The sequence below is a fragment of the Haemaphysalis longicornis genome, unplaced genomic scaffold (assembly GCF_048455015.1).
Source record: "Haemaphysalis longicornis isolate Haplotype H1 unplaced genomic scaffold, Haemaphysalis longicornis Haplotype H1 scaffold_7, whole genome shotgun sequence".
Lineage (NCBI taxonomy): Eukaryota > Metazoa > Arthropoda > Arachnida > Ixodida > Ixodidae > Haemaphysalis > Haemaphysalis longicornis.
Window position 1 is genome coordinate 58,904,980 of NW_027526422.1, and position 25,971 is coordinate 58,930,950.

The window sequence follows — 25,971 nt, forward strand, 5'->3', positions numbered from 1 at the left end:
GAACTGGTGCTGCAACGCACAAGAACCACAATCTTACCTTCAACTTGCAAGAACTGCAAGTTGAAGGAAAGATTGTGGTGCACTGTTGATAACTTAAACTTTCTTCTAGGTTGGGTGAATAGTACCAGTTCCATCTATACAGTGCCCCAGGAAGGCCACTTCCAATACGCCCCAAATTGATTTCTTTCGGTTTCTGAAACTGTCTCCTTTGATGCATCTTAGCAAAGGTCAGAGCTATTCACTGTGCTCTTTGACGTCTTGATCTCCTATGATGATCTTTCGTCATAGACTTCTGGAAAGCCAACAAGGAGGTTCCCCAGGTGGCATCAAAAATGTTTTATTTATTTACCCTCAGGGCCGGAAGGCATTACAGAGGGGAGTGGTTACAATCTACTATACAAACATAATAATAAAAAAAAAACAGTCAGTTACAATACAAACGCAAATGCAGTTGGCAGTCCAAAAGGCTGCAACTGATTGTGAATAGCCGTCAGAGCCTATTCACTGCCTGAAGATCAGCCATGTCGTTGTCTGCAGCGGTCCAATGGTACGATTGCGCTTGGACGTATGCAATCATCAATTCAGGTTGCAGTTGGTCTGCTGCTGACAATGGATGGGCTTTTACTGGGTAGCTTGCATTTTTTCCTCCATGATGCCAAGCAAGGGACTATCCCACCATGATGGATTCATAGGCTAGTTGACTCCTACTTGGATGAGGACATTGGCACGTCACTATCAATCCATACGGATAGTGATCTGCTGTTAATGTCCTGAATCTTTTGAACTAGACAGCAAAACATTAAGGTAGCAAGTAAGACGTTGACACTTTTTTTGGGGTGTCCATTTCATGCTCTTCTGGGTTTGTAGCTTCCACCCTACAGTTTCTCTTATGTCAGGCGCAGCTTTTTTGTCTTGGTATCAGCCTTCAAGCCTTCTAATTGTGATATGTTTGATTGAAATAATTGAAATGTGTGTTTAGCATGTCATGATGGGACGGAGTCCCCGAAGGTGCTCTAGGTGCGTTGGCGGAGCTCAAGCGTTGATAAACCGCGTGGAAGTATAACTTGAGACATTAACTTAACTAACAAAGAAGCAGTATTTTTAAGATGCGTGTGGCAGAGGGCCCTTTAAAGGTGTTTTATTGCGTCGGCGTTTCATATTAACAGCACTGTTGTTGTTTATATATAAAACGCCGTTATTTCCACGAACTGTACGGGCTTCTATTCGAGTGAGCGCTTACTGCCCGCAATACAAAATTATTCTCAACCCGGCTTGCACTTCAGGAAGCATGCAGACTCAGGATTGCATTTTCTTGCATGGTTTATTCCTCAACAGACGTGCAAAAAGGAGTCGGTGAAATATTTATGAACAATGTACTCTCGTCGTTCGTCGTGACACTTCGACTGCCCGATTTAACTGTTCTCAGTTTTCCCGCAAGCACAAAAAATAATGAAAACGGAAAAAGAAAGTAAGCGTTTTCGATTATCAAACGAACTCGCCGCGGACCGATACGCGAATTTCCATGGAGGAGAAAAAAGGAACTTCCAAATGTTCCGATGGCGTTAAAAAGTATTTCCAGTGACGGAGCTTCCAAGGTAAATGTGGAGCTTCTACGCTGGTTCAGGCAGTAAACATTCAACCAAATGAACCTGAATATAAAAAAAAATTGCTACGTTTTCATCCTTGTGCTTTTCTCGCGCGCGCCTGCGTGCACAGGTTGACACTGACGTCCGTGGCCAATCAAAAGTCAGAGTTATGGTCACGTGCCGAGTTTTTTCTCGCGAGACCAGGCACCAGGCTCAGACAAGTTTCGGCAGCGCTCAGCGAGTGAACGCGCTGCTCGCGGGCGCGACGACGCTGGATATTTTTTTGCAGAGGACGAAGCCAGAAAACTGTGCACCGTGAGTGTCGGATTGTTGTAACGCAGTTCACTGAATTCATTGTGCTCATGTATTGTTTATTTTTTTTAGGGTAAACGTGCGAATGGCAGGTTTGTAGCTTGGAGCTCCACTAGCAAGGGGCCAGTCATGCCATCGTGAATTTTTCAACTGTGTGCACCACGCACTGTTCCAAAGTACTGTTTCGAATATTGCTGAAGCCGTTCTGACTGCAACAGACTGCAACGCTACGTTTTTGTAATTAGAAGCGACTATTCTTCGCCGCAAGTTGCCCGGTAGTGTTTCCGCCATTTTCACGTGGCTCCTGAGGCCATGCTCGATGCCCTCTCTTGTTTGTATTCGAGGTAGGCCTAAATTGACATGCGCATCCTCTACGCTAGGAGTGATATGTATAAAATTTACTATGTTTTAGAAATTGACAACTTGTAGATTTGGCAGTGCGAAACAACTTGCGAAGTTGCTTGCCGCTGCCTGTTTGCGGAAAGCCTTTGTTGTCACCAAACGTGGCAAAGTGAAATTTGACAACCTCGTTCATGCGTCTAGTTTAAGCATGGTTACGAGGTTTTTAGGAATTTGTGCTTATTTCGGGCCGTGTCATCTATTTGAAACTGTAGCTCCTGAACTTCCAGCCCACACGTTACCGACTGCAAGTATTGACCGTTTGCATGTGCGTCCTTTTAGTCGATTCTTGGGTCATCCGTTTTGCGCGGTGTATCGTTTCGTTAGGTTGTCCTAGAGTCGCGACCAAAGCATGGTCAAATTACAAATTAGTTTTAAGCGTGCTAAAATGTCAAACGTAGCTTTGCGTTTCCATGCATCGTCGTTGCTTATTATTAGCACGGAAATTGGGCCTATGAGAACGCGATGAGAATAAACGCGAGGCCTTGCGTGCAGTATGCCTCATATCAAAACCGTTCCACGAGTGTTTCCAAGATCTTGGAAAGGGCCTTCATTCGACTCAAATGCGCACGATCGAGTTGGTGTAAGTTTTTCAAAGGCGTTGGTTTGTAATGCCGCCCGAGACGCAGGAGCACAATCAGCCACCGTTTAGGCTCTCAACAGTCTTCGAAACACACTTTCGCGCACAGCGCCGCAATTTCGCCTCTCCCCGCCTTAAAAATAGAAGAAATACATTGGGGTACATTTATGCCCCAAATAGAAAGTTCTTAAAAAGAAGAAATATGTGGATGGCCTGGGCAGTCTGTCTGGATTTTAAACCGCTACCTTTCACCGAATAGCCTGTTAATTAATCACTGTTTCTTGCTTAGGCATGTGTTTCGTCCAGTTGTAACCACCGTTCTAGTTACAGTATCATGCATAATTAGTAGTCATTCTATAATTAGCAGTGAGTCCATGTGTAGTCAGTGTGCGGTAACAGTTTGGCCAAATGGGCAAACATCCAGACTCCTCCCATCACCAATTATCAATTGTGAAGCAGTCACGACATCATTGCTTGGTAAAGGGAATTATCATCAATTGTGAAGCAGTCAAGACATCATTGCTTGGTAAAGGGAGACTTGGCAATGCTTACGAGACCCCTCCCGATATTTTAGATGGGAAGTTATCAAACTGGAAACCTAACAGCAATTTCCCGCGAGGAGCAAGCAATGCGGTGAGGTGAAGCCAAACGAAAGGGAACGCTCTAAGGTCGCGTTCCCACAACACTAAGTTGGATTTTTGCGGTACCACCAACCTAGCAGCCCTGACGGTTGTGCCACTCCTTGAAGCAACTCGAAAGCAAGTCGGTCTCTCTAAAATATGCATCCAAGCATATATGTTTGCATCCTGGCACGAAATCATCACTTCAGTAGTAAAAAGCTAGAAAAAAAAAATCTAGCGCTCTTAAAGGAGCCAGGAAGAGAAAACACAAGTTTGGTTCGTTCGAAAGATTGCCTCGTTAGAACCATAATGACACCACTTTTAACACAAACTTCGCTCAAATAAGCTACATAATTAGGAAAAAAAAGGGAATGACCAGGCGACCCACCAGCTCATTTCCCACAACAGAACCTATGATGTCGCACGAGAATGCTCTGCGATTGGCGGAGGCCGGCAAAAGCAATCGCAAGTTAGGCAGGGCTTACCAGTTTGCATAGTGAGCTATATGCCCGTTAAACGTACTGCACATTCCTTTTATGACACTAAGAACGGTGGAGTAAACGATTGAAGTTCCGAATAAACACGCAAGCGTGTATGCCAATGCGTACAAAACTACCGCCAGCCGAACTCGACATCTCGCCGTCGCGCAGACGAATTTTCGGGTTCGAGGATCTTCGGGGCCAACGAACCGTCCCAGCACGCACAGCTGCGACTTTGCTTGGTATCGTAATCCCTTCACAGGAGGTTGGCCGTCATATCGCCAACCAGCAAAGGTAAAAAAATTCACAGCATATCCACGGGGTGAATGATGATGAGTGGGCGAAGCTCCTGAGGGGACATCATCGGTAAAACCGTGACTCTTCAGTGAAAGTTCGCCCACTACATCTGTGTCCGAACGTAACGTCTAGAAAGTCTCGCTTAAACAACGCGTCGGCACCTTGGGTCTGCCTGCCGATACGCGCGCTTTCTCGCCGCTTCCCGTTGTCTGACGTTTTGGAGATCTCTTCGCGCCGCAGCCGTGCCGCTTCGCGTACGGCAGGGTCCTCGTGCCGTTGCCGTGACGCTTGGGCCTCTCGTTCTCGAACGCTGGGATCTTGGCGGCGGCGTCGCGCAGCCAGACGACACGCTTCGGCCTCCCGCTCTCGTATGGCAGGATCTTGGCGGCGGTGTCGCGCAGCTTCACGGAGCGCTTCTGCCTCGCGGGCTCGCACATCTGCAGCCTTATCCATCGGGCGACTCCGAGCGCGCGCCAACAGCGAACGGATTTTATTACAATGCTCCCCGCCATCTAGTAAACAATCCAAGAACGAAACTAGAGGTAGCCACGCCATCTAGTAAACAATCCAAGCGCATCTTTTCATCATATACAAGTACCGCCATCTAGTAAACAATCCAAGAACTAAACTAGAGGTAGCCACGCCATCTAGTAAACAATCCAAGAACTAAACTAGAGGTGGCTACATACATACGTAGAGGATGGACAGACCCACGCCCTAAGGAGCTTCGCCCCTAAAATAGAAACGAGGGGAGTAAGGAACAGCAAGCAGCGACGAGATAGTGACAGTCGTCACAGAAGTTTCGTAATGGTGTTGGCTTGCTGCTGTTGTTAGGAGCTCGTTTCCAGTTTACAACCACTGAAAACTTCAGTTTGTTCCAGTACTTTACAATGAAATTTCGTTGCTGCGTTTTGAAATTGCCATGTAGTATGGGCAAATCGTCGAGGGAGTGCGACATCCCCGCCGGTGAGATCTCCTTTCATGTGCTGCCCAACGACGAACCTCGGCGAAGCAAGTGGCTACGTTTTGTGAACTTTGCAAACGGAGGAGAAAGAGAGCTAAAGGAAGTATGAGTGTGCTCGCTTCATTTCCGAAGAAGTGATCACGGCAGGGACCCTTACGTTAGCTCACTCCTGGGACATGTTGGCGCTCGTCGCCGACTTCGTCAAATCGCTGTCAAAGCGCTCTGACCTTGGGGGGAAAAAATGCCGTACACACCGCGCATTGACACTCGTATCTTTCTGGTCGGAGCAGAGAGCTCGCGCGAACGGCTTTCCATACACAACACCGGCCAACTGGCAAAAGCGATACTGCTACTGAAATTGAACTATTATTAACCGTAATAAAAATATGGCACATACGTACCAGTCTGTATTCGTCCGTCGCGACGGGGCTGACGAGGCAGCGGTGCCGACGGCTGGGCGTTCGTCTGTTGTGGCTATCGCGGAATGGTCGCTTTCCCGTCCACCGCGTATCCCACAACTCTTGCCGCTCATGCACTTAGAAGCATTGAGTGTTCAAGTGGTGTGAGGTTGTTAAATGCAAGCCCGAGCTTCTCGGCGAGAGTTTTGTTCTCCGGATCAGGCGATTCCATGACTAGGGCTGCGGGTGCACTAGGTTTTGCTAGTATTTTTAAAATGGCCGCCGTCTCGGTTTCGGCACGAGTTCCGGTTCCTGTTTGATTCCCGCGTGTGGGTGCTAAATGGAATCAACATACTAAGTGTCTGTTTCATGGACCGGCTCGTATGACGCCATTGTTCACGTCACGAAATGTGCAGTTTAGCGGGAGATTTAAAATTTTGGCTTAAATTGCCTTATTTCTCAGTGAATAAAGCATCATTTGCTCCCGGGAAAGCGCTTACGGTACTATGAAACACCTAATATTTTGAATAAAACAAACTTTTGTTTTCTCTTCATGGCTCCTTTAAAGCGTGCACGTCTCTCCACGGAGCTAATCTGACGCAAGTGCCAGGACCGTGACAGCGCATTACGGTGTGGTGCATTAGGCAAAATATCCCCGCCGCACTTTGTCTAGACCCTACACATGAAAGTAAAGTTAGCAGTTGTCAGATAGGAAGCGGGTTTTATTTATATATACAGCGCGAAGTCAAAAACAAATGTCGAAGTCTGAGGCCGTTGAATTGAGCGTCTTCATCAGAACTAAAATCAGACGAATCCACATCATTGCTGGAGTTATAACTGCTGCTGGGGCAAAAAAAATCAGCAGCAGTAGCAGCCAAAGTCCCTGAAAGAGCTGTCTGCATTTGCAGACCGCGCAGTGAAACAGGACTCCATTTTCAACCAACGCCATTTTCACCCAACGCCCTCACCTTGGGTTCAAATTTCACTCCTGACGCCGTGTATGTTCGCGAAATGGAAACAAACAAACAAATGGGAAAAAGGGTTGTCAAGAGCTTTGTGAACGCCAGATGGCGTTCGCAAAGCACCGTTTTTAGCTTTCGCGGAAGGTTTGAAAATCATCATTCACCCGTGAACGATGGCCTGTGACGTGGTCACGAAAGAGTTTAATGCTATCGTGTCTTAACATGCTAATTATTTTACGTCCGTATTTTCTCACTATTGATGAGTGGCATGAAATTTGAAACTTCACTTCAGAACTTTTGGGGCTGGGATTGAGTTGCCCGAGTTGCAAAAGGCTAGATCTTTCAAATTAAAAGTTTTATTTTGTCATTATGGGGCCTCCTCGATTATCAGTCCCTTGCTGTCTGCAGACTGGTGAAGACGCGATCTGGCACTTGATTTTCTCATGTATTCACATGGGACTTCTGGTCCGAAGGCGGTCCTTGCACTGCCTGCGGGCCATCTAGAACTGGTAAATTAAGGAGGCCCGTGGTGCCTTTCGGTGCACTGAATGTATGGCTTTTCACTACACGACTTCACAGGGTGGGTTGCTCAGGTCAGTGAAAGCAGCCATGTGTGACCTTGGGTGCAAAATTGCAGGGCACAACTGATTGCCATCGCGGCCTCTTTTTTTCTCAGTGCTCATCGTGGCCTTGGTTTGGTCTGTCTGGGCGTCGGATAAGTGAGCTCGGTGTGGAACTAATGCCATCCTTTTTGTTTGTGTTTGAAAACACTGCCAACACTTACTGCAGCATCACACACGACATTGAAACTTGGTCGTGAAAATGCACCCTTCCAGGTGCTAGTGGCAAGTAGGAAGTGCAAGTTGGCACGGCGCTGACTTGGTGCGAAGGTGGAGGGAACAGCTTAACAATTGGCCAAATTGCATGGCGCCTTTTATTCTGGTTAGATTACTGGGAACAATTATCTGCAGCAGAATGTTCTGTGTCTTCATTTTAAGTTTTCAATAATAAAAATGTTTTGTCTTAACTTTGATTGCTGCTTCCTTGGGGCATGCGCACCATAACTGACATTTGACAAGCCAATTTCAAGAACTGATAACTCTAACCTTGCGTGATGTTTCGGGCAGCTTGTTGGGAGTTATCAAAACAGCAGTATGTGTGTGTTCTAAGTTACCAGTTTCACCAAACTCTGGAAGGTTGATAATTCGAAGAACTGGCGTCACATATATGGAGTCTGTGTTGTGCTCATGTGAAGGGAGAAAAAAAAAATAGGATAGTAGTGAAAGCAGAGAGACTTAAAATTGACAACTTTTGAACGAGCACCAAGTAAAAACAAGACATGAGGGGAAACCTCCCTTTTTAGGGTGCACAGATAACATCGCAAGTGATTTGATTGATTATGGAGTTTAACGCGCCGAAACTACCCAGGTTTTGAGGTGCGCCGTAGTGGAGGGGTCCCAATTTTTGACCACCCAAGGATTATTAGCATACACCTAAACCTCGAACAGGCATGCGTTTTTGCTTTTCGCCTCCGTCAAAAAAGCGCCCGCCACAGCCGGGAATCGAACCTGCATCCTCCAGCTCAGCAGCGCAACGCCTTCGACATCGCAAGTGCTTGGCCTAGGTTCTGTGTAAATTAAAGGCAACCTTTCATCGGCGCACCCATTAGCTAAGGACTGAGAGTTCACCCAGTGTGCATTACACATTTAGAAGCCTATGGAACAAAATGACTGGAATGCGGATGGCATGTTTGCGTCTGCTTTAAATTGTTTTTGGGTGCGGTTGTTTGCTAGCTTGGCTTGGTTTGCGTGCACAATGGGAATGGGTGCTGGGGGCAGAGTGCAGCCCCCTTTGCTTGGTGTTGGGAGGGAGCTTCGCTCACGCCCTGTGTTTGCCCTTGCAGGTAGGTAATGGCCGACCAACCAACGGGAAGAGCCAGGGGCAGGTCGCGGGGCAAGGCCCGCGGCTCTGTGCCTCCCGCACAGGAGGCGGCGGCCGTCCGACGGCCGGGCGCCGAGGCCCCCGGGCCATCCCAGGTGAGTTGTGCAAGCGCACTGTCCTCGTGTACCTGTCGGTTTCTCCCAGGTGGCCAGACTAGGTGTGGTGGAGACTAATAATAATATGGTGGGGACCATGTGCCATGCACAGCTCTGGGTACGGGGGCTGAGAAGGTAAAACAAGGGAGGAATGTGCATAAATTGCAGGAAAGTTCGCCTCAAATTCTCTCTCTGTCTCTCTCTCTCTCTCTCTCTCTATATATATATATATATATATATATATATATATATATATATATATATATATATATATATATATATATATATATATATATATATATATATATATATATCTCGCTTCTCTCTCTCTTGAGGGAGTCGGTAGTGGAGTCCCTCGATCATGCTCTGATTGTCAAGGGAACGAAGGATTCTGCCATGTCTCCTTGTACAGCAAAGCCCGCTTATATCGAGCAGTGCGAGGATTGTAAAATAGTTCGAGATAGCAAAAATTCGATGTAGAAAGTGAAGCAAAAAGAACTTATATGAGAGCAATCTTGCCGGTGGAGTCACGAGCTAACGCTGAGCTCTTACCACCCTTTAGTTCACTATTGATGTGACACTTTCTCTGAAAGAAAACAATCATTTATTGGGGCGGAAGAACTGCGTGAGTGTATACTCGGTTACAACTCAAGAACGGCACCACCTCATGTAGTGTATTACTCCGCCAAAGCGCCGGAGATGTGACGTCGGTGCGCGAGCGTTTTGAAAGGGGTTTGCTATGAATGCGTGATATCGTCTGCCTTGTCTCACGCGGTTTGTTTGTCACTGGAGTCGTTTATAAGCATATTAAGTCCAAAAAATCACGGGAACGGCTCATGCCATGTTCAAAATATTCCCAGTAACGCCCTACTTGCGCTGCGCGGAGAAACATCCAGCTACGGTGATAAGGCACAGCGGCAACTTCCGGTGCCGTTCTTAAGTTGTCACCGAGTAGAGCCTGCTTCTTGGAGCACAATGCGTTGCTGGTGACTGCTTGCTCCACAGTATCTAAGCAGTTGACAAGCACAAGACCGCTGCTCTCAACGGCACTGCAGTATCGCCGTAGCAGGGCCATGGCAGCGATGGCTTCACTCGTGCTCGGAAGCAGTACGGAGTCCTCTGCGTCTTCGACAGAGCGGAGACAAGCACGAATACAAGCAAATAGCGGCGAACCCCGCTAGCGAACCGAGCAAGTGCGCGCAGCCCGCAGCGCTCAATGTGGCGCTTCCGGCTCCAACAGCATGCATGTGTGGTGCTGGTCCACTCTGCCATGGCCGGTTTGAACGCCCCCAAGCTCGTGCAGGAGTCGCAAGCGACACCCGTGCCACTGCTGTGCGCTGATGTGTTGCGGGATAGCCTGCCGCATGCCTAAGGAGAGCGAAAAATTCCGTGCGGGAGAGTTCGATATATCCATTGTGAGCAAAATCGTGGTCAATATTAAAAGTTTTAAATGCGCGTAATTTTTACCAGAAATATACGAGGGTTCGATATAGGCAATAATTTGACATATCCGTCTTCGATATAAGCGGGCTTTACTGTAGTAACAAGTTGGCTGAAGTAAAAAAGTGAGATGGGGCCTGCACATTGCAAAGCTAATCATTGTGAAGTGAGTGGGCAATGTCCAAGTGGGCCCTGAAATTTGGTGTGCAATTTTTATCTCTGGCGGAGCCCCCCAGCCATGCCGATGTGAACAGATTGAATAGTGAGCTGTGCCAGGACTGTGGCAAGGTAGTGAAGAGTGACTTCGTTTTCAAACATTACGAGTTGCTTGAAGACTTTTTTGCTAGGTGACAGGCAGTAGTAATGAAGGCTGAGGCAATTTGTCCTCTGGTATTCGGGCCTTGTCTGTGGAGGTCCCTTTGCTGGGTTGTTGCTTCAATTGCATTGCCATGTGTGGCTGCCAACCTTGATTGGGTGCACCGTTCATAAGGAGATCGTGCACTGTTTTCTCTCTGGATGCAGCCGGCCCCATTCCAGCAGTTCCAACAACCCTCGTACCAGCAGCCCCAACCTTCGTACCAGCAGCCACAGGCATACCAGCAGCAGCCACCCGCATACCAGCAGCAGCCACAGGCGTACCAGCAGCAGCCGGCGTTCCAACCGCCAGCAGGCCCTCCCACTGGGCGTGCTGGCCCCCCTCCGTCGGGCCGGGCTGGTCCTCCTCCATCGGGACGGGCCGGCCCCCGGCCCACGGGTGCCATGGCCCGGCCTGGCGAGCCTCTTCCGCCGCAGCCGCCCACTCAGGAGATGGGGGCCATGAGCCTGGCTGGTGGCGATGTGGCCGGCCGGGGTGCCCGCAGGGGTCGGCGTGATGAGACCGCCATCCTAGCCACGCGTCCGGAGCGGATCACCGACAAGAAGGGTACGTCGCGGATGAAAGGACGGTCAGAGTCGGTGCTGACGCCTGGGGTGTGGTGTTGAATTCTGGCTCCGGAACGGGGGTGGGATGTGAAACGTGTTAAGAAATTGTGATGGCTTCATTTCACTGTGCATGGCAATTGTCATTTCTGGTGATTTTGTTTCACTCTGACTAAGCGCAATTATGTTCTCAACTGGAATGGCTGTTCCGCTGACCCCACAGCCAGCTTTGCAGTGACACTCAGCCAGCTTTGCAGTGACACTTTGGAAACGACCTGCAGCTGTCTGTCTGGTGTGCCACGCTCGCGTGGGCCTCACAAAGCTTTGCCACGTGGCTTTTCACCCATGCGGCATGTAACTTGGAATACACAGTAAGCCCTTGTTGCAGCGATGCTACTAGGTCAAAAATGCTCATAGTTGGGTTGGGACCATGGGTAATTGCAGCTCTTGTATGCTCACTTGCCTCGAAGTTGCATGTACTTGGCTGCAAGGGTCGTCTTGGCTGTGAACTTTAGTCCCCAAAAGCCCACGCAACAGTGAGTGCTGAGCAGCGAGTGCATCTCCTTCAAAAAAAGGGGTGTGAGCGTTGTGGTGTGCTCCTCCCTTGCTGCTGCAGGCACCACGGGCAATGCGGTCAAGGTGATGTCCAACTACTTCCGCCTGGTGACCATGCCCAACTGGGCCATCCAGCAGTACCACGTCGAGTTTGCCCCCAACATCGAGTCGTCCCGGTTGCGCAGCGCGCTCCTCCGGGACCACCGGGACCGCTTCGGGGGCAGCTACATCTTCGACGGCATGTCGGACCTGAAGAGCGCCACTCGGCTCGAGCAGAAGGTGCGTCCGCGCTGGCTTCTTCTGTGGGTGGAAGGGGAACTCGTTGGTCTCAATTTTGCGCTAGAACCTTTGCTGGATGGGGTAGTAAACGAAGCAGGTGTTCACATGCACATTTTTGTATCTTTCTTTAGGTGACCGAGCTGTACTCTCAGCGTCGCACCGATGGTGCGCAGATCCGCATAACTGTGAAGCACGTCCAGGAGCTGGCACCAAACAACCCAGAGCTGCTCAGAATCTTCAACACACAGATGCGCAGGTACCGGGTTCGCCTTTTGTTGTTTGCTTCTGGTGTCACCTGGAGCAGGTTTTATATCCTTTAGTCATGGACAGCCTGGTATTTCCTCGTACTATCTCTCGGCAAAAGCATCTATTATTTGTTTAGTATCTAGGTGTAAATTTAAAGCAACTGACATGCGTAATGTGGTTGCAAGTAAGGAGTTGTCATTTTTGCTTTTAAGCCTTTTCTCTGGGGGTTCTGCCCACTTTTCGCACATTGGAAGGGGTTATTGATGTGAATGTATTATGTATCTGTTTTAATTGGAAGGCTAGTTTTGACACCGATATCCAAAGGTTTGTAATCTTTGGCATAGCAGAGCACCCTGTATGTGTGCTAATGGACATTTCGTGTGTTCTGAAGGTTCGCACAGGTCCTTGAAAACCCTTGAATTTAGAAGTGTAAATTTCAAGGCCTGGAAAGTCCTGGAATTTTTAAAGAGTCCTTGAAAACCCGATTTTTCTGGAGATAACCAATGGCCCTATCTTTTCACAAGAATTTAAATTGTTCGTCGTGAATTTTAGGCGTTACAAATGTAAAGAAACATTGTAACCATCAAGTTTCAGTGTATTGCGTGAAATTACGAGTTGTGGATTCTCATTATTATGAGGCAACATTGGGAGCAGTCACTTCCCAATCCAATCCATGTCGGTGCAATCCAGTGAAAGCCGGCTTCTGTTCTGTATCTTGCATGTTCCATCTAGTCTGTGGACGCTCTTTTATTGCATGTTTGCTGTGCCTCATACATTCCATCTGCGTTTGCTTTTACGTGCAAATGGTGGACGTTTACATAGTTCATCCTGCCTTGCAGCAACACTTGCTGAATTAATTTCGGCTGATCAGGGTTCGCACAGACCCTTGAAATCCTTGAATATCCTTGAATTTGATAACATTCATTCAAGGGCCCTTGAAACTCCTTAAATATAAGTGAGCTCCTTGTAATCCTTGAAAATTTAGTGGACTTTGTTTTAATAAAGCAAATGAACGACGTATTTCCGTAAGTCCCACTGATTTCAAAAACGCGTTTACTGAGGAATGACCGCGAAAACAAGTAGCCTTGACAGAAGAGCAACAGCAGCAAGTTTCGGTTTTGAAATCGGCAGCGCCTGCATTGTCTGGCAACAAGTGGGAGCCAGAAATCCAATGCAATCCAATGCAAGTTATATCAACGGTCGGTCGGTACTCTGTCCATGCGTCGGCCTCGCGCGTCATTTCTCCGCGAAAGTTTGCGTTTGTGCTGAGTGCAATGCCTGCAACTTTACTTTGACATGATGCCAGGCGGAAAGTGCAAGTTTCAGTCTGCGTGGCTGGAGCACAGCGAATATCGTCACTGGGTGAGGCCGGAGACAAGCGACCCTTATCGAGCTTCAGCATCAACAAGCAGGTTGCGGTCGAGAATTTGGCAGAGCTGTCGTATATTTCTCAACGAGTTATCTGCAAGGCTGTGAAAAACCATGGCGGCCTGCTGAACGTTCCAATTTCAAAAGAGTTGGAGGCGTCAGTGCACCAAGCCCGGCATAGGTATGCTGCATACCTAGACGAACAAAAGAAACAAGCACTGTCACGGCAGGCAACTTCAAAGAGAAATCAGCTCGAGCTAGAGCTTGATAAGATGCAAGGGAGGAAGCCAAAGGTTCAAAAAACTCTCAAGTGCCTTCTGGAATCCGCGGACTGTTTTTCGGAAGAAGCTGAAGCGAAAAACGACCTCACCTACTTAGTCAAGGCAAACAGCTTCCGTCGAACTGCTAAAGAAAAGGAGCTGGAGATAGCTTCTGTGGAAAAAGAAATCCATGCGAAAACTGCGCTGCTTTCATAAGTCTTGTAAGCATATAAAATTTTGCTAACACTCCTTGAATTTTGCCCATTTTCATCCTTGAATTCCTTGAAAAGTCCTTGAATTTTCAGTCAAATATTCTGTACGAACCCTGGCTGATACTCTTGCTGACAAAGCAGGAGATGACGGCAACATTAACCAAGTTTTGAAATCAAGCAGCCTCCGCAAAACACCAAGAAAAAACAAAAACCTCTAAATATAAACTATGAAAAAAAAAAATAAAGCTGGGGGAGCATTCATGAACCCATAGCGCCTATCTAAGTGTGTATTAATATTCTTCGGTATTAGGCAATATCAAAATTTTGCATTTTGTTGAAAAAGTTATAAATAATCCCAGATAAAACATAAGATGGGGACCTTGGAAACCCTTGAATTTTTGCTTTTGAAGCCCGTACGAACCCTGGTTCTATTTTTCCCTGCCTTCCAGGAACCTGGAGAGCATGCAGTTTGTCCAGATTCGGCGCCAGTTCTTCAATGCAGCTGGACCGAAGCCCATCAGCCGTCACGGGTGAGGCGTCGAGTTGTCTTGCAGCGCTTGTGCGTTCCACAAGCAGCGCAGTTGTGCTGGGAAGGAAACAATTTGATTCTCTGCATGCGGGCATCCGAAGACGCACCATTTCCTCTGCGCTTCATTTCACTGGCCTCACACGGCATTAGCTAGGCCGCATCCCTGCCTGGAGCAGGACATTTTTAAGGACATTATGAGTGTTGTCTGTGGCCTTGAGCAAACAAGAGATTGCAGGTTCTGTTTTGCACACGTCGTCACTTCGTCAAAGCCGCCGTAAACCTAGCAGTGTCTTGCGCGGCCCTCGATGTGTGCACGTGGCAGTGTGGCAGAGGGGGAGTCCTGCTGAGCCCCGTGCTGTGCTTCCTTGCAGCCTGGAGATCTGGGAGGGCCTGACGACCGCGGTGGGCCAGCACGACGGGGGCATCCTGATGGTGGTGGACACGGTGCACAAGGTGCTGCGCACGGAGAACGTGCTGCACCTGCTGGGCAGCCTGCAGCAGTCCGCCCGTGGCAACTACAAGGACGAGGCCGTCAAGGCCGTCGTGGGCTCCATCGTCATGACCAGGTGGGGGGGCCTCGGTGGTTGGGGCTGTGCTTTTCGTGTTGTCGTTTGCCCGGCTGCATGTCGTCGCTCTGTCTCTCCCGCCCAGGTACAACAACAAGACGTACCGTGTGGACGACATTGACTGGAGCAAGAACCCGCAGCAGACCTTCGACACCAAGGAAGGCCCCATCAAGTACACCGACTACTACAAGAACGTGAGTGTTCTCTGGGTGATCGTAAAGGGTGGCGGTAGATGAGGGAATGGGGGAATAGCCAGATTAGACATGATCTTTAAGAATTTGGAAGCTTGTAGCATTGTAGGGACCGTTAATGTTGAGCCTTCAGTATACGCTGTCCAAGTGCCACCCCTTCGGGTGACAGTGCCGCAATATGGCATCTGAAAAGTGTAATACAGTTAAACCTCGATATAACGAACTTCAATATAACAAAATTCTCGATATAACGAAGTTACAAGGCACACACAATTTACTCCCCATTGGAAACCATGTATATTTTATCTCGATATAACGAAGCAAATGTTGCTGTAATTTCATTACAACGAAGTCTGTGAACTTGAAAATTTACCCGCAAGGACGATTTCCCCGTGACGACGTCCGAGGGGAAAGCGTTGGCAGCGCGCGCGACTTGGGTAACGCACGCGGCCGTGCCTCCCGGGGCGCGCGGCAAGCAAGGGAGAAGCAGCGAAATCCTCCCGCTATTGCGAATGAGCAGGTTGCGACTCGCATCCCAGCTTGTCTCTGATGCTGGTTATCAGCCATCCTGACGCTGTCTCCGCTGTTAGGACTGGGCCCGCTCACCGCAGCCACCACTCTTGCGACTGGCCATCTGAGCGCAGCCACCGGTGAAGCGACGTTGCCTTGATCCGTCCGCTATTGAAGCGGCGTAAAGCAGAGCGAGGAAGTTCTCGAGTCGACGAAAAGTTGAAGCAACATTTATATGCAGGATGTACAAGGGTAAGCAAACGTTATATGGCTCGCACAAAGGCGACAGCACCTCTCCACTCAGTGCCTCCGAAAGGTGCCGCCGAAGAATGCCGACGATAAGTCATAAGTGCCTCCGGGCGGTTTTCTATACCCCCGGAAGTTCGTTTGAGCCCAGAGAAGTTTGAATCGCTCCAATCAGGACTCTCGATGGCTGAAGTTTCAAATCCAACGAATCGTAGCGAAGCGACGCCTACGCCGTCTCCGCGAGTCGGTCGTTCACCCGGTGCCGACGATAAGTCATAAGTGCCTCCGGGCGGTTTTCTATACCCCCGGAAGTTCGTTTGAGCCCAGAGAAGTTTGAATCGCTCCAATCAGGACTCTCGATGGCTGAAGTTTCAAATCCAACGAATCGTAGCGAAGCGACGCCTACGCCGTCTCCGCGAGTCGGTCGTTCACCCGGTGCAGGATTCGGCCGAGCCGCCGCGACGCTGCATACCTCCTCCCCCCATGCTCCTTTGCTGCGACCCAAAGCACCCAAAGTGGCCTCCCTCTTTCTCGTGTTTTCGCATCGCCTGGTGCGTTCTCTCGCCGCTTTTGTTTCCCGCGTGCGCCGCCGCCATGAGGGGCTGTAAGCGGAAAGGTATTTCGCTTGAGCAAAAAGCGGCGATCCTGGAAGCCGTTTCGAAAGGGAAAAAGAAGAGACGTTGCAGCTCGTTTCACGACATCACAAAGTACGCTGTCAACAATTTTAAAAGCTAAGTACGTGATTCTCAGCTCCGCAAAATGTGGTCGGTCAACATCGGCCGACGCGCCTGAAGCCGCTACTTGGCTGGAGAAGGAAATGCCGAAAATATTGACGCGATACCAGCCATCGGAAGTCTACAGTGCGGACGAAACAGGATTTTTTTATGAGATGCTGCCGAATAGGACGCTAGCACTGAAAGGGAATGGGTGCCACGGCGGTAAGCAGAGTAAGCTGCGTACACGGCTCTTCTGTGCGTCAACATGGATGCCAGCGACAAGCGGGTGTGGGTGAAAGAAGGTCACGGACTACTTCCAGAGGAAATAAAGGAGTGATTGCTTTGGTAGGTACCGAATTTTGATGCAACGAAATTTCATTATAACGAAGCATAGTGCCGATTTTTACGACTTCGTTATATCGAGGTTTAACTGTAAAATGCTGAAGGGTGTTGCAGGCTGGGCAGCACCAAATCCCTAAATGTGTGATGCTGTACAAGGGTATAGGAACCCACCATGTTGCGTAATAGACGTGTCTCAAGCTTGGGGAGTCTAGTTCTCCCCCCACAGTGGCTGTTCAGTGTTTCCGCTGACCCTCTCTCCCCTCCCTGTGCAGCACTACCAGAAGGACATCCGGGACCTGAACCAGCCCCTGCTGGTGTGCCGCCCCCGTGAGAGGGACATCCGGGTGGGCCGCACCGACAACCTCTACCTCATCCCCGAGCTGTGCTTCCTCACCGGTGAGGGGGCCTTCGTGCTGGGACAGTGCCTGCCGAGCTGTCTTGTTGCCCCAGTAGCTTGATGCGGTGCTACTGGTGTGTGCAGGGCTGACGGATGACATCCGTTCCAACTTCACCGTGATGAAGGACCTGGCGAACGAGATGAAGCTCGACCCGGGCAAGCGTGTCGTCAACCTGCAGGAGTTCATGAGGAACATGAACAAGTGCGTCTGCTGCTGGCCTCTCTCCCTCTCTGTCTTGTCACCCTCCCTCGTTACTGATGTCGATGCCCTCTCCTCGCAGGAACGCTCAAGTCCAGAAGGAGATGCAGCAGTGGGGCCTGAAGTTCTCTGAGGCCCTGGTCGAAATCGACGCCCGCCAGGTCCAACCGGAGAAAGTGATCCACGGGAACAACATCCGGGTACGTTGCTGACATTGGGCCCCCCGCTGGGTGAAGTGTTGCTTGATCTCTCCCTCTCCCCTGTCTGCTCAACGGGGCTGCCTGCGAGTGAGTGTTACGATGCTGCTCCCTTGTGCTGCAGTCCAACGTGAACCCGATGACGGCAGACTTCTCTCGGGAGATGCGGGACAAGACCATGTTCAAGGCGATCCAGATCCGGGCGTGGGTGGTGATCTGCACGCGCCGGGACATGCCCAACGCCCAGGACTTTGTTCGCGAGCTCATGATGGTCGGGCCGCCCATGGGGGTCCACATGCAGCAGCCGCAGCTGTGCGTACACCCTCTGTTGGTGCTTTGTGCATGCACGTCATCTCTTCTGAGTATGTACCTGCCAACATGTCAGTACAGTCCCAACCGTCTAATAACAATACTCAGATGCTGAATAGACAATGGCTGCAACCAGTTTAGGGAACCCGCAGACACAATTACCAATATTACGACAAATTGTTACAACCAGTTTCAGTAGAAAAGAAGGTGGAGGGCAAATGCAGCTTGCTTTGAACGTTACTTTCTCTTTGTGCTCTTTCAACAAGCTTACTGTGCGCCAACAAAAAGTTCCCATTGTTGTGTCTGAGCAGTGAGCTGAAATTGACTAAGGGAACCCTCACCCCTTTGTTCTCTTGCTTCCATATTTGAGAAGCTCGATGCCGGCACGTGAGCTTTCCGCCCGAATGTTGCAGGGTCACCCTGGACGACGATCGAGTGGGCAGCTACATTAACGGGCTGAAGAACATTCCGAAGGGCACCGAGATGGCCATGGCCGTGTTTCCCAACAACAGGAAGGACCGGTACGACAGTCTCAAGAAGGTTGCCTGCGTCGACATGGGCCGTAAGTGTTGCTGCTGCTGTGGTGGTGATCTGTGCGGCTTTTCCCCCTCATTCCGCTGATGTTGTCCTTCCGTCTTCTCCAAATGGGTGCAGTGCACACGCAAGTGATGCTGGGCAGGACCATCAGCAACAAGAAGAACCTGAAGTCTGTGGCCACCAAGGTGGCCATCCAGATGAACTGCAAGCTGGGGGGCGAGGCTTGGGCCGTTGACATTCCGGTGCGTCTGCCTTCCCCGACCTTGGGCAGTTTTCCACTGTATTTCAGTTTTGCCCATGTCTGCACGTAGTGTGGTCTAAATACTGGTTAAAAAATATAGCATCTCCATTCTTTTTAGTTTGTCACTGTGCTGGGCTTTTTATTTGGCGACACGATGCCGAACAGGGGCTATGCAAACGTGCTGTGCTTTCTATTGATGTGAATTCTGTTCAATTTTGGCTTGGATGACAAGAAAGAAAATGTGGGAATGCGTTGTGAATTTCCTGTTTGGGGATCCGGAAACAAGTGGAGGCGTTGGGTAAATGGGAAGATGCACTTTGCTCCGAGGCTCTCGTACATGGAACAGCAAGCTCCTGTTTCTGTTTAGCAACTGTGCTGAACCTTTTGTTGATGCTGGTGTCGATTCGGAGGAAGTGGGCACCACAGAGTCCCGCTGCTTCATCCTTCTCCCTCTGCCCTCCTGCCCTATTCCAGCTGCAAAACATGATGGTGATTGGGTACGACACGTACCACGACTGCCGCCAGAAGGGCCTCTCGGCCGGCGGCTTTGTGGCCAGCCTAAACAAGAGCCTGACCCGGTGGTACTCGCGTGTCAGCTTCCACCAGACGCACCAGGAGCTGGGCAGCGCCCTCAAGACCCACCTGGCCCGTGAGTGGTGGTGCCTTCGTTTGGCCGTGATGGGGGGGAGCGGCTTCTAAAGATGGGTTATCGTACCTCTACTTGTATTCTGTCTAAAGCTGCAAAGCCAACTTGCTTACTTTGAAGTTCTAGTTTCCTTAGCTGATATTCTCTAACCCAAGTTTCGTAACTGCATTTAAAATATTTTTCTTGTGTGACGGTAGTAGCACCATAATTCAATTTGCAAAATGAAGGGCAGAGGGAGTCTTGCATTTTGAAGCTTTCAAGAGGGGAGAAGGGATGCCAAAGCACTGTGCAGCCTTAGGGAGGAAAGCTACGGTGGTGTCAATGCGGCCTGTAAGAAAGCGGCGTGATGTTGTAGAGGCGGGCCCGTAACATGCATGTCATCTTTGTGCTCGCTGGGGGCTGCAGTGTCCATGCAGAAGTACCAGGAGGAGAACAAGTCGGTGCCCGAGCGCATCCTGTTCTTCCGAGACGGCGTCTCGGACGGCCAGCTGCTGCAAGTGCAGGAGTGGGAGATCGGGCAGATTCGGGGCCTGCTCGCCGAGATGTTCCCCGGAAGAGAGTAAGACTTGGTTCCCCATTTGCCGCAGCATGATTACGAAGCCCCCGAGGCGCTCCCGTAGTAAGGGTGCAAGTTATCAGCCACTGACCAGGTTCGGGTTATCACCCGCAGTGGGACCGCTTTGTTGTCCGCGAACATTATTATCACATATGGGAGTGTTCGTGCGATTGTGTGCTACTGCTGCTCGGTGGAACTGTTTTTGATGCCATGTAGCGTGTGCTCCCGTTTTGCCCAGGCCCCAGCTTGCATTTGTGGTGGTCACGAAGAGGATAGCAGCCCGCTTCTTCGGCATTGACAACCGGGGTGGCTACATGAACCCGCCTCCCGGAACGGTCATCGACAACAATGTCACGCGGCCGGAGCGGTAAGTGCTGGGCGCGGGGGGGTGCTAAGCTATTGCATTTGCATCCACATCTCGCCCAGTGCAGGGGGTTGTGGCACGTGTATTCAGGTCTAATGTCGGCAGCATTAATCGAGGTTATCGAAGATGTGGGAATCCTTACTCATTCTTACTGAACCATTATGCGTGCACATACGCCTTTGTTGTGGGCTGCACCTATTTTCACAGTTTTGGTGGTAAGGTTGTGGCTTGTATGTAAATCGGGTGGAACAGCTGCGCCATTTGCACCATTGAGCGCCAAACTTGTTTACCTCTGCCATCCTGCGCTGAACTGCCCCTATTGCGCCAAGCTCTTATCAGTGCGTGCTGTCCTGTGCCGCAGAGTGCAAATTGAGCCCCAAGATACGGCCGTAATGGTACCCCGGCCCGAAAACTTTATCGGGGGCTGTGGAGGTTGGCAATTTTACTTAGTTGGTAGGCCACAAGCACAACGGGCCTTCTCCCCCTTCACTTTGGATTTATTTGTGATGCCTTGGCATAGCCTTGCCGGTGCCAGCCGCTGCGCCACAGTCAGTGGAAAATGAGCAAAATATAGTGAAATGTTTTTGTCACATCGCAAACTGATAGTAAACAGGATAATGTTCGCATGAAAGGTTGGAGGTGAGCATCAATTCAGTCTACCATTTTTGACTAGAACAGCTGCATGTATTGATTGGACACACTGCCCTCGCTTGTTAATTCGCTTCACCTTTGTTGTAAGGTAATTGCCGATTTTCGCCTGTGAACTTTGGAGTTAACTTTGCTTATGTGGAGGATGGTCCAGCATTAATTATGCCTTCTAACACGCTCTCGTCGCGTAGTCTTATGGCATACATTCGTCAACTCTTGCAACCCTGTGAAGGGCGAAGACAAAGCTACGTTCTGCATTGCACACACCGAAACCCCTGTTTGATATAAAAAAATGCAAGCGAAGACTGCTTCCAAACCTGCGTACCATGTTTCACCCCTGGTAGACGAGTGGGGCGTGAATACAGTTGAACCTCGATATAACGAACCTCGATTTAACGAAATTCGCGATATAACGAATTTTTTCAAGTTTTCTAACAAAATTTTGCTAGATGCATGTATTTTTGTCTCGATTTTACGAAGTAATTTTGTGCGGCGCTTTCGATTTAACGAAGTCACGGCAAGAAAGGAAGAACGAAATTCCGGTCGAGGCACGTTTTATTTTGCCTCTCAGGCCCTACATTGAAAAAATTCAGTACTCAAATTGACTCTTGAAGGCTAAAATGAAAGAAAAGCGGTGAAATCTACGGTTAACAACAATTAAAAGCGAAGAACGAAGCTGCACAAACCGCTAGCGGTCATAGACGGTTTAATAGTGCACCCACTATTTTGACGTCTCCATCGTTGCCTACGCCAGCGCCCTCTATGCTTAGGCTACCGAAGCCTACTTCAAGCTTTTTTTTTTCTACGCGTCATTGCTCACGGTGCTGCTGCGCTAGGTTGTGCTCGCTGATAACCAAATTAATATTTTGTTCGTGCATCGTTAGGTGAGTCTTGTAAGCAGCATGAGCACTCCAAGAGAAAGAAAAGTGTTCCGAACAAGAGCCTGAGGAAGCTCGGTGAAACTGACAGCCACCGAAGTGTGATGGATGCCATCGATGTTTTGCGGAGGCACGCAGGTGCACACGAATGTTTAAGACCTTGTTAGCGCTGTCAGCATACGAGCGTCACGTAAAGCCCGCCCTGGTCAAGAAACGCCAAGCACTGCTTACGGACTTCTTCACTACGGCTTGAACATCGAGTGCTGGTGGCAATAAATTGCTCTCTTTGAACGTGGTCATCTTCGTTTCACCAGCGTTCATTAGACAGCTGCGGTGCGGAGAAATCAGTTTCGTAAGGGCTCAGTGGGCATAAAAGTAATTGCTTAATCGAATTTGGCCGGAAGATTTTTAATGTAAGCTTTCCGCTTTCCGGATCACGTAAGCGCTGCTCCACACAGTGAAGCGGTCCGCGTGTACTCCGCTCAACTCGCAATCATGGTTTTATCTCGAGTGTTGTGGTTGAATCACGCGCCCATACTGCGGAGCCCTTGTACATGAAAAAAGTCTTTCGAAAGTTTCATAGCAGCCTTCCGCTATTGGCCCGCCGCGCCTAAGCCTACCACTGAATGGACGAAAAGAGGCGTAACTTCGAACGAGCACCTCGGCGGGGTGAAGTTCACGGGACATGGACGCGGGTTCAATTGACTAACAGCGGCATTTAGTAGTGACCGAAATGAAAAAAGAAAAAGTGGAAACCTAGTCTGCTATCATATTTAATGAGGCGTTGCGGAAAAAGCACCGGTTTTACGATGACACATGAACTACCGTCGGCTATCCGAATTCCATTGCCCAAGTGTTGAAACTCTTAATTCACACAATTTTCGCGGCCAGTTTTAGTACAAATTTCGCTTTAATTGGAGAGGTAACTACATAGCAGTTGTTGCCTGGCGAGGGCCAAAGTGTTAAAGCCCCAATAACTGGTTAAATGAACTGTAAAATCGAAACCTCGATTTTACGAGATTCTCGATTTAACGAAATTTGCGGCCCCAAGTACGACTTCGTTATATCGAGGTTTAACTGTATTTGTTTTTACTGGGCTCACAGTATTAGGCACCTTTTTGTTGCAGTCACAAGCAGCCCTTTCCACCAGCTGTTGCGCACTGAAAACAGGAAATGTTCCTAGGATCCTTAATTATTCCTTTGTCCTTGCTCCTTTCCCCTCTCCTTCCAAAGGTGTTTCTTTGCTTCACAAACAAGAAGGCACCTTTTTTAGCCAAAATATGCGGAGCATTACTTAGGTTTCTGTTGTTCACAATGTGGTTGAGTTTGGTTACCGTGCTGCTGTTACGAAATCCTTGTGGCAAACAGCATTAGTGCTCTTTCACTTTGGGGAAATTACAACTCGTAACTTCCATTGCATGATGGTGGTCTGAATGCCAGCAGTTTTATCGTAGGACAGCTTCTGAAAATGTCATGGAGAGTAGACGGAACGAGTCTTCAAAATTCAGCTGTAATCCAAGGAGATGCGGGAACCTTGAAAGCAAGTTGTCAAAGCTTCTGAAACGGTGGTGGAGCAAGAATGGCCGGAAGCGACTTTTCACTGGTGGTACGACGGGTTTGAAGGCGTCTCGGAGGTCCTGACGGAAGCATTCCGTTTATTTCTGCACCAACTATTTACAGTGGAGGGTTGAACAAACTTTGCGGGCCTCTGCTGCGTACCTCTGGCCCAGATGTCTCAATCTAGGCGCCTCGACCAATTCTTGCGGCTTAGAATGCTGGACGACCTTGAGCACGGGATGCAACTGTTCTCCTCGCAGGTACGACTTCTACCTCGTGTCGCAGAGTGTGCGCCAGGGCACTGTGGCGCCGACGCACTTCAACATCATCCACGACACGACCACCCTGAAGCCCGAGCACATGCAGCGGCTGTCGTACAAGCTCACTCACCTCTACTTCAACTGGCCGGTGGGTGCCGCTTCTCCGATGGTTAGGAAGGAGCCCTGGGTGTGCTGCGTTCACTTGTGCACATTCCCGCATCAGTAGCCAGCTTGTGCATGCTTTTCCGGATTTTTTTCTGTTACAATCTACAGTTGCTGCCTTGTGGCATGCTTGGAGCTTGTATGGCAGGCTTTTCAAAGAGCTCACCAAAGGCTGTTTTCATTTCAGTGTTTATTAACAGTAGTAACGTAAGTTTTGCTCATCTCCTTCTCCTACTTTGCGGTTTACTCCAATACCGTTGACACCCTTTTTTTTTTAAATTCAATTCAATGACCCAAAAAACTTGGTTTGTTCCAGATATTTTTAAAAGGCCTGCAGTTTCACAAGTGTAGGGAAACAGTTGCTAGGCAGTGCTAAAGGGGTCACAGTTTTGATAAGGTTAACATGGGATTGCAAAGCCGTGTCGACAGTGACACAGTATAAAACAACTGAAAGGACTCAAGGGAGCATGGAGAACTAGTCAATCCACAAAGTGTCGCACCTTCCATACAAATGGTGTGGAGCGTGTTCTCAACGCCAGTTGCGTTCGCCCCTCCCATTCCCCACAGGGTACCATCCGTGTTCCCGCACCGTGCCAGTACGCTCACAAGCTGGCATTCCTTGCTGGCCAGAGCCTACACGCGGAGCCACACAACAACCTGGCCACCACGCTGTTCTACCTCTAAGCCAGCCACCACCACAAGGGGCTGACCACCACTGCCACGCATTGCGACGCTCTCTGCAGGACGGCACCACTCCCTGTTGTGTTGGCACACAAAGCCCAGCCTTTGTTTGGTTTTTCATTCTTTCACTTCTCACCCTGGATTCTTTCCTGATGGTTTACCAGCTGTTGCCATTGTTGTAGTGCGGTTCAACTTTGTTATTTTGTGCGTGGCACCGATCTTGTAGCCTCGTGATGTTGTCTTCCCACGATAGTGTAAGGGAGAAATTTGAATGTTCGTATAGTTTTTTGTTTTGCTTAGTCATTAAACTGATAATTCAGGCCAAGAGACCCTGCTCTTCAGGAGCAGTATTATTTTTTTGTAGTTTGAAGGGAAAAACTTCATTATCTGTTTGTTTTTCTCGTTTGGCTTTGTTGCTGCTATTAATAATTCAGCGAAAGACCATCTTTTCCGAGCGTAGTACATTAACCTTTTTTTTTTTTTCTAACACGTGTGGAAAAAATAGACTATAAAAAACCTTTCCACATGCGATAAGGGGCATTGTTCCGACAGTCCTGGCAAGACAGAGCTTTTTTTTATATTTGCAGTGTGTGGGCAGCTGCTTATTTCGTTGTACCTGTTGCTGTAACGGCTACACGGAGTGATGGTACTAGTTGCATTCCAGTGCACACAGTAGTGCAAAGCAAGTTTTCTTTTCCATGGCCACAACTTTGTTGAGACACTCAGCCAAAATTGTTTCTTTGCCACTGCATAGCCAAGGCAAAAACTCTTGCGAATTTAGCAGTGCATTTATTTCTATCTTCAGGCAGCAATCTCTTCTGTGTTGCATTGCACGAAGCTGTGCAGGCGACCACTTCCTGCAGTTAAGTATCCTTTGTTCAGTATAAGCAGTCTTGGAGGCTTCCACATAATAGCCCAAAGTGGGTGGTTTGTTTGTTCAGTGTGTGCACTGAAAGTTCTTTTTTTGTTTGTGGTTATCCCTGTTTCCTGCAGAGTGCAACTTACTCAGTGTGTTGTGCCCGGAGAGAGGTCAAGTGCCTTGAGCCTTTGTTCGAGTCTGTGCTTCACTGTTAAAAACCCATCACATCGAATAAAATACGTTTCTCAGCATCCCTCGGTACTGTGTGTCAATTGTATAGCTCTTCATGATAGAATGATAGCAGGAATTGCTGCCTCTGCAGCTCAACACAGAGGATGTCACACATTGGCATCTCGCCATAGGTGGGCCAATGAAACTATCGGGGATGCGTGCAACGCAATATCATTGTGCAGAAAAGTCTTGTTCCAGACCCTGACACTGGCAGGTGGTGTGTCCACACAAGCATCAA

The 25,971-nt window shown here is 49.1% G+C and overlaps 1 protein-coding gene across 1 annotated transcript; it reads left to right on the plus strand.

Moving 5' to 3' along the window:
• The first annotated feature begins 1,749 nt into the window (after window positions 1-1,749).
• Window positions 1,750-25,756, plus strand: LOC144145753 (piwi-like protein 1). Its single transcript, XM_077677459.1, has 19 exons — window positions 1,750-1,901; window positions 8,501-8,633; window positions 10,596-10,995; window positions 11,608-11,825; window positions 11,957-12,081; window positions 14,361-14,441; window positions 14,812-15,006; window positions 15,092-15,200; window positions 17,284-17,407; window positions 17,493-17,610; window positions 17,690-17,807; window positions 17,929-18,116; window positions 18,527-18,675; window positions 18,768-18,892; window positions 19,366-19,540; window positions 19,943-20,096; window positions 20,332-20,460; window positions 23,801-23,948; window positions 24,530-25,756. Exons 2-19 carry the CDS (start codon window positions 8,508-8,510, stop codon window positions 24,644-24,646), a joined length of 2,799 nt encoding a protein of 932 aa, XP_077533585.1. The 5' UTR covers window positions 1,750-1,901; window positions 8,501-8,507; the 3' UTR covers window positions 24,647-25,756.
• Window positions 25,757-25,971: the final 215 nt, after the last annotated feature.

Coding starts and splice junctions, on each gene's coding strand:
- LOC144145753 (XM_077677459.1), top strand. CDS start 8,508: ATGGCCGACCAACCAACGGGAAGAGCCAGGGGCAGGTCGCGGGGCAAG. Junction 12,082..14,360: donor TTCAACACACAGATGCGCAG/GTACCGGGTTCG, acceptor CCTGCCTTCCAG/GAACCTGGAGAGCATGCAGT. Junction 17,808..17,928: donor TCCACGGGAACAACATCCGG/GTACGTTGCTGA, acceptor CTTGTGCTGCAG/TCCAACGTGAACCCGATGAC.